This window comes from Manacus vitellinus, unplaced genomic scaffold, assembly GCF_001715985.3.
Source record: "Manacus vitellinus isolate BGI_N305 unplaced genomic scaffold, ASM171598v3 scaffold_12_pilon, whole genome shotgun sequence".
In the NCBI taxonomy this organism is placed as follows: Eukaryota; Metazoa; Chordata; class Aves; order Passeriformes; family Pipridae; genus Manacus; species Manacus vitellinus.
The window spans coordinates 4,048,235-4,057,061 of NW_021938949.1; the positions used below are offsets into that span (position 1 = coordinate 4,048,235).

An 8,827-nucleotide genomic window follows, 5' to 3' on the forward strand; every position below is an offset into this window, starting at 1 on the left:
ATAATAATATCTATAACTACCAGACAAAAGGCTAAGATCTCAGGCATCAAGTGCTTCTTAGATCCAAACACAGGGAAGAAGATGATTAAATAAATAAATCAGTTATCACGATATTAGGTAAACTCAATAACAAAGTATAACAGTAAAAATGAAAAAAAATGTGTTTTTTCTTTTAAAAAAAGACCCTCATGCAATTAAAAGAAGGTAGAAAGTCCCCAATTCCTACTCAAGTTAAAAAAGAAAAAGGAATAATGTGGCTCTCAATCTAAAATCACACCATGGCTGTAACGTGCCCTGCAGGGAATGCACCCAAAATCCCAGAAGGCTGTTTAATAAGCTTTCCTTGTGGATTTCTCAATCTTTTAAGCATGAGCTTAAAAAAAAAATGACTGAAATGTGGACAGAAGGGTGCAAACCCACTGCAGGATTTCACCCTCTCCCACGGCAGTTTCTCACTGCAAGGGGAATTGGGTGTGAGGTTCAGCAGAGCAGCTTCTACTTGGCAAGAAAACAATTTATATCAGGTTAAAAAAGAAACACTGGGCATGACTCTGAAGCTTTATGAGGCTGTAAGTCAGGCCAGAAATAAAGCTGCCCACAATAATCTATTCTGTCTCCCAATAAGCTGCTCTGTCTCCCTTTTTTCCTGTTCTCATCTGTCTCCACTCATCAGATTTTTTAATTATGTTAAAGTGTCTGAGATATCAATTTCTTGTTCTTCTCTGCTTGTTCATTAATCACCACAGGATTTTGTCCATAACAGATGAACTCTCTGTCACTACACACCCAATAATCCAGTACCTTAAGGCATCAAGGTCTTCCCCCTTCCTTGCAATCACAAGACAAAACCCATTTCTTAAATGAGTTTAAATAAATGTCTTCATTTCTTCCTTCTTAATTTCTTGAATAAATTTCTCCTCCTAAACTCAGTAATTCCAAGGCACCAGGATGCCCTTTTAAAGAAGCAGAATTCCATGATAATCCAACTGCTGATAGCAACAAGCACTGCCCACTGAGCAGAAAGCTTGGCTACAACAAATGAAAATGAGCAAAACACATCTAAAAATATAAATCCGTGGAAATATCATGTAAATATGGATGTGCACAAACACAAAGTGATTGTGTTGATATACCATAAAATAAATAATTATTTATTTTGTAATAATAATATTTATATATATTTGTAATAATAATAAATTTTATATATTTGTAATAATAATTCATTTATATATTTGCTAATAATAATTATATTTTGTAATAATTATTAATTTATATTAGTAATATTAATTAAATATTTGTAATAATTATTATATATTTGTATAATTTTATATATATTTGTAATAATTATTATATTATTGTCATAATCATTATAATATATTTGTAATAATAATTATATATTTTGTAATAATCATTTTATATATTGTTAAACAATTATTATATATTTGTAACAATTATATATATATTTGTAATAATAATAATTATATATATTTGTAATTTTTGTAAATAAATGAATTATATTTATATTTTGTATAGACCATTTATATAAATATTAATATATTAAATATAAATATATAAGTGTATCATATAAATATGTATTATCTATAAATAAATTTATATATAATTTATATAATATAATTTATATATATTTATATTTATATATAAAATTTATTAATATAAATTATATAAAAATATCTATAAATTTTATATATAAATACATATAAATATGTATTTATCTAGAAGTCTATAAATATCTATGTTCACCAAACTGAGCAGGAGCTTTGGGGCTGTGGTGCTGAGAAACAAGGTTTCAAAATACACACACACAGGCAAAGGCACACCCAGGTTCCCTTTCACAACCAGGCTTTGGCCTGGAAATGTTATTTAACCTGATAAAAGTAGCAAGACAGAGAATTTTGACAGTCAGAGGCCGAAGTTACCAACCAAATTCAATGAAAGCATAGGGCCTGGAAGCCAAGTTGATGCTGGTTGTGTCGTAGGAAGCAGAGAATTCCCAGCGAAGCTCCTCCAGGAAGCAGAAGGCCATGATGGTGGAGTAGCTGCTGGAACAGATTGCCATGCAGGCAACATCCCCAGAGGAGAGGAAGCTGGGATAGGAGCAAAGAAATAAAAGAGTAATATCAACATAAAAAGGTAAAAGTGCTGCTGAAGACGAGGATTAAACTGTGCTTTCTGTCCACACAAAACATACAGAGGGAGCTGAAGGAGCAGACTGCAAAAAAATGTAGTATTTTTTCTGTTGTTGTCACAGCCCTGCAGCCCCTGGAGATTTATTTATCTGTTCTCAGACAATTATTTATTCTTAACTGGCCCAGGACACCTGAGCACACTGAATATCACCACACAGAGTTTATTAAATTGGTACATCAGTCCAAATAGAGGACATTTTCTCCCAGGCTGGCTTTAAATCACATTAATAAGGAACAAGGTGGTCAGAAAACCAACTCTGAAAGAAAATTCAGTGGGTCTCCAAATTTAAAAAAAAAAAAAAGTAAAACCAAGGAAGCTTGTTCCCAGTAAGCACATGCATTCCTCAATCCCCATGAAAGATTCCCATATTTGTGTTGAAATTTCCCATATTTATGTCAAGATTCCCACATTTACCTCAAAGATTCCCATATTTATGTCGGAGTTTCCCATATTTATGTCAAGATTCCCACATTTATGTCAAGATTCCCACATTTATGTCAAGATTCCCACATTTATGTCAAGATTCCCACATTTACCTCAAAGATTCCCACATTTACCTCAAAGATTCCCACATTTACCTCAAAGATTCCCACTTTTACCTCAAAGATTCCCACTTTTACCTCAAAGATTCCCACATTTGTGTTGAAGTTTCCCATATTTATGTTGAAGTTTCCTGTATTTATGTCAAAGATTCCCATATTTGTGTAGAAGTTTCCCATATTTATGTCAGAGTTTCCCATATTTATGTCAAAGATTCCCATATTTACGCTGGAGTTTCCCATATTTATGTTGAACTTTCCCATATTTATACTGAAGTTTCACATATTTATGTCAAAGCTTCCCATATTTATGTTGAAGTTTCCCATATTTATGTCAAAGATTCTCATATTTGTGTTGAAGTTTCTGACATTTGTGTTGAAGTTTCCCATATTTATGTCCAAGATTCCCATATTTATGTCAAAGTTTCCCATATTTATGTCGAAGATTCCCATACTTATGTCCAAGATTCCTACATTTATGTTGAAGATTCCCATATTTATACTGAACTTTCCTATATTTATACTGAAGTTTCCCATATTTATGTCCAAGATTCCCATATTTATGTTGAAGTTTCCCATATTTATGCCCAGGATTCCCATTTTTATGTCAAAGTTTCCCATATTTATGCCCAGGATTCCCATTTTTATGTCAAAGTTTCCCATATTTGTGCCCAAGATTCCCATATTTTTGTCTAAAATTCCCACATTTATGTCAAAGTTTCCCATATTTATGTCAAGATTTCCACATTTATGTCAAGATTCCCACATTTATGTCCAAGATTCCCACATTTATGTCCAAGATTCCCACATTTATGTCCAAGATTCCCACATTGACGTTGAACTTTCCACTTGGAGATGGGCCCCATTCCTTCCAGGAACCTTATCAGGGAGATCTTCTCTTCCAGCTCAGCCCTTTGCCAGCAGGAATTCAGTCAAACACCACAGGTTTGAAGTTGAAACATTTCTCCCTCTGGATTTTCTCTCTCCTATTATCCATACGTTTCATCCCAACTTCATTTCATTCTCGTGGTTTCTATTTTACCCCATTTTATTTGTTCTATCACAGACTTGGGCTTTAGGGTTTGGATTGGCAGAAATGCAATCACAAGCTAAAACTCATTTCTTAAATGAGCTTAAAATAAATTTCTTAATCTCTTTCTTCTTAATTTCTTTAATAACTTTCTTCTCCTAAACTTAGTCATTCCAAGGCAATAAGATGCCATCTTAAAGAAGTAGAAATCCATGATACAGTGGTAACAGTAACAAGCATTGCCCATAGAGCAGAAAGCTCTGCTACAACAAATGAAAACAAGCAAAGCACATATAAAAGTATAAATGTGTGTAAATATGATGTAAATATGTCTGTGGAAAGATGTGAATGCATATGTGTAAATATGTAGGTGTATAAATATAATAAAATAAATAATCTATTTTTATATATATTTATAAACCATTTATATAAATATAATATTTAACATATAATTTTCTGTATAAATATAAATTTATATTTAAAATATATAGGTTTTAAGGATAATATTTGTAAATATATAAAAATATATATAAAAAATATATAAAAAATATATAAAGCTATTATATAAAATATATAAGAAATAAAATAAATAATATATATAATAATATATATAAATATATAAGAAAATATATAATATATATAAAATACATTAAAATATATTATAGAAATATATATTATATATATAAAATATTATATAAATATATATAGAAAAAGTTATATAATATATATAAAATCATATTAAATACATTAGTATGGATATATAACATTTTAACATAATATATAAGTATATGTATGAAAAATATATAAATATATATAAAAATATAAAAAATATATATGTAATATATAGTAATGCAATATATATAGAATGAATATAATAAATTTTCATTAGTATATATATATATATATTTAGTGAGCATATACTCACTAAATTGAGCAGGAGCTGTGTGCTGAGCAATAAGGTTTCAAAATACCTGGTGCTGACAACCCAGACAGGCACAGTGGGATTTCAGACTGGACTCAGGCCCTACAGACCATACCCAAAATTCTGCTAATTCCCAAGCATGATTATTTCAAAAAGAAAAGCCCCCCAAAAAATAAACCAACCAGGGACTCACTGGATGCTCAGGTTACGTCCCTTTGCTGTGCCTCGACTTGGGTACCGTGCCAGGGCTGAGGATAAGGCCTTTAATCTCTTCCTGCATTCCAGAAAGTCCTGGTTGAAATGAAAATCCGTGGAGGCCGAGAGGGGAAGCCCATCCCTCACCCTCACCACGCAGGCAAAGAAGATCAGGGACATTCTCCACCGGAGTATTCATGAGGACAACCTGAAAATGGAACAGCACGTTGGGTTCAGGGAGGTGAGAGAGTTTCCAAGCCAAAATTCCAGCCGGGAACACATCAGGGAAAGAGTTTATTCAGCACTGAGACTGAACAGCACCTCTTGCACCACCTCTGCCCTGGAAAGGCAACCAAACTGTGTCCCTTTTTTGCCTCTCTCAGATTAAAAGGTGAGGCAGGGGATTTGACAGGGGAATTATCTACCTGGAAAACATCCCTCTTTTCCCTGCTTTGCTTTATTTAAGCAGCAGAAACGCTGAGCAAAGTTCTTATTTATGGACCTGCTGCATCTCTGGAATTGCAAACAGCTGCAGGAATGTTGCAGTTCCCTCATTTTCTACTGTAACACACAAATCCAAGAATAAATTTTAGGCTGCAGCCTGTCAGGCTCTTTTTAGACTCACCTAGGGCTAAATATAGAATAAAAGCTGCCCTCTCTTGTCTTCCTGGTCACAAACTCCCATGGAAAGTTATTATTGGGATTTACCTGGTACATTCAGAACATGCAGAGATCTGTCCTTCAGACATACCATGAGGATCCAGAGGACTAACACAGCAGCTCACATAATACCTGAAAGAGAACCATAATGAACATTAAAAAAACCCCTAATTAATAACCTATATTTACATGCATATTTACTATAAAAACTCCCCTGCAGTGGGTAAACATATCCTAGAAAGTATTTTGCCTAAGGGAAAACAATTTATTTTCTTATTAATTAATGTATTCATTTCTACACACATTCAAAGACACTATGAAATGATATGCAAAATATTTATCATGTCCCAATCATAATTTTTTTAATTTAGCCCAATAAAAGAGTAACTCTAAATCAGTGGATTTTAAGGGATTATCAGAAACAAGTCAAAGAAGAAAAAGGAAAAAAAAAAAAGGAAAAATAAAGGCATTTACTTGGCTTCAGGCAAACTACATAAATAAAGCATTAGGGAGTAAAAAGAAAGAAACAAAATCACCCTGTGAACTCAAACTTTAGATAGAGAAGGACTGTTTTAACCAGCCCTGTATCACACAATTCATTAGGATGCTCAAAGTATCTTTGAAATGTGTCTCATCAAAACATGTTTTTCGGGTCTAAGAAGCCCAGGGAGCAAAAAACTCTTCTAGTTCAGGCAAAAGAAACTCTTAAAAATGCTCTGATTTCTAATAAAGGTTGAGTTCCTACCACAAGCAGCACTAAGAAGATCTCATTTCTGCTCCAGAAGAATCATTTCCACACAATTTGTGGGAACAATCCCTCTGTCCAAGGTGGCAGCAATTTGCCAGCAGGTTAAAGCAACTACAGTTATCAGAAAGCACAATGGCACATAACTTGTTCCCTTAGAAAAGCAAATTAAAATCACAGAAGACCAGACATCTCTTGAAAAGTGTTATTTTGAACTTTTAAAATGGAAATCGAAGAATCAGATGCTATTCTTTTTCCACTGTGCCCTCTCACAGTTCTTCTCCAGTTGAGTAAAATCAAACTCACAAAAACCTCATGTCAACACCCAGCAAAAAGAATTTCAACAATAATCAAGATTGTTATAAGTCAGCTTGAAACATCACATTGTTCTTTAACGTGCTGTGGTAGCAGCCATGAAAGAAACAGTGCAGAAAATTAACATACAAATGAAATAAAAACAAAAAATACACCTGCTAACTCAGAAATATCAACTTTAACACAGCCAGCTTTTAAGCACAGTTGCTCAGAACAGCACAGTTTAATGGTGAAAAGCTGGTAGCACTGATGAAGTTTAACTCCAAAATAACTCCAGAACAGGCAAAAGATGGTCAGGAAAACTATAAAGCACCAAGCTTAGAAAAATCAAATACATTTTCTGAAACCCATCTGGCCTATGAAATTATTCAGCTCCCTGTGTCACTTACAGCAAGAGTTTAAAATTAAATATATATATATATTTATTCAGCACTGAGGCAAACATCACCACCTGCACATATGGAGTGGTACAGCTTCCCAAGACATACAGACCTCCCTGGTGCAGGGCACGAGGCTGTCCCTGAGTATCAGCTGCCCATCAGAGGGATCCTCTGATCTCCTGGGGAAGAGCTGCTGCAGGTCCCCACCAGGCCAACTCCAAATGAACTGCCAGACTTCACTGCAGAAATGAATCCACACTCCTTCCCGGGACAAAGCACCCACCAAGGAGGTTTGAGTTCTCCTTTTCCTTTGTCACAAGCCTCTTGTTCCTTGCACAGAGTGCTCTGAGTTTGTGACAGTCACTAATGTCCCCTCCCTGGGAGTTTTAACTACTTGCAAGCCACTTCTGCCACGTCACCCGTGACAAACTGTCACAAACTGGTCAAGGTGTGCCTGTAACCCAGTGACTGGATGCTGTCCCTGTTCCACATCTACTGCCCTTTCCTCCTCCAGGCTCCTTCTGTTTGCTCAGGGTCAGGAGCACAAAGATCTGCAACCACCTGTACGTGGCAGGTCTTTGACCTTGGGTCCTGAACGTGGGCAAAGTACTCGTGTCTCTGGACTGGGCAGATATCAAATCCTGCTGTACTCACAGTTAATAACATCACACCAACATCAGACCACTGAGATTTTACTGGCACAAAGCAGCCAGAACACTGAGATGTGTTTTGACCAATTGTTTCAGGAGAACAAGTTGTAATTTCTGACCAAAGCAAAGCAAGTTGATTTTTCACTATTTAAACCATCTGTACACCCAACAACACTTGAAAATAAAACTGTTTAGTGCAGGACTCAAACAGCACACATTTACCACCATTAGAACAAACAATTCTTTGGTGTATTTCCATAGTAGGTGTCTAGGTTACCTGACTCACAATTCCTCCCTCCCTCACTTCCTAAGCAGCAGACAACTCTCTCCAGTGTCTGCTTGGGGATTATCAAGGCAGCCTTAATCAGACCCCTTGCACTTTACTACACTGTTACACAACTCCTGGGGTAAGGAGATTAGACCCAACTCACCAGGCTCACACCTCCCCACATGCTCCACAAACTCCTGCTTGATTGCCTGTACTTAGGAAACAATCTACTCAAAAGGCTCTGAGAGCAAATGGAAACCAGTGCATGGTTCATGAGGGGAATGATGTTAAAATACAGCTCTTTCAGAAATTATTCTATCTAACCATCAAAAGTAGAAAGTTTCCTTCCAGGAACGGCACAACACTAACGAGACATGTCTTGCTACCAGGATTTCTCTCAAGTATTTGACTTCCCTCCCTGTTCAGAGCCACATTTCCCTTCTTTCTGCATCCAAGCTTCAAACACAACAACATCCAACTATTTTTTCCAGTCCTGACCTTCCTCCTGAATGAAGAGCAGAAAGCTTTAGTGGATGTTACCGTGGTCCTGAAGCAGCCTGTGAAGTTTTTTGGACATGTGACAGCTTCACACATGACCATAACTACTGAACTAAAGCATCTTTCCTCAGGCAGGCAATCTCCAGAGGGAGTCATGGACAGCTACAGGTGGGATGCTGGACCACAAGAGAGATTCAGGTTGACTCAATCAAACACAAAACCTTTAACAGAGCTGCAGCTCAAGGGCTGGTTTCAGTCCAAAGAAAAGAAAACAACTGGCATGTGGTTCATGAGGGAGAGTTAGTACATCTCTGTGGGATCACAAGGTGGATTTTACCCTCTTCTCACGTATATAAACAAGTAAATCCAAACCACTGTTAAATTCTCATCTCCTAAGATTGCAGGAGCTGTATCCAT

The 8,827-nt window shown here is 35.7% G+C and overlaps 1 protein-coding gene across 2 annotated transcripts in view; it reads right to left on the minus strand.

Moving 5' to 3' along the window:
• The window catches only part of SEC22C (SEC22 homolog C, vesicle trafficking protein), an 18,154-nt gene extending 12,451 nt beyond the window's left edge, over positions 1-5,703 (minus strand). The window contains exons 1-3 of one of the 2 annotated variants that reach the window (XM_008922391.4): positions 5,603-5,703; positions 4,893-5,102; positions 1,942-2,105 (exon numbers count right to left, since the gene is read on the minus strand). In XM_008922391.4, coding sequence (XP_008920639.3) covers positions 1,942-2,105; positions 4,893-5,074 — 346 coding nt within the window. In that variant the 5' untranslated portion in view covers positions 5,075-5,102; positions 5,603-5,703. The remainder of the gene's footprint in view (positions 1-1,941; positions 2,106-4,892; positions 5,103-5,602) is intronic. The other variant, XM_018089245.3, reaches the window with a different exon arrangement.
• Between the last annotated feature and the right edge of the window lie 3,124 nt (positions 5,704-8,827).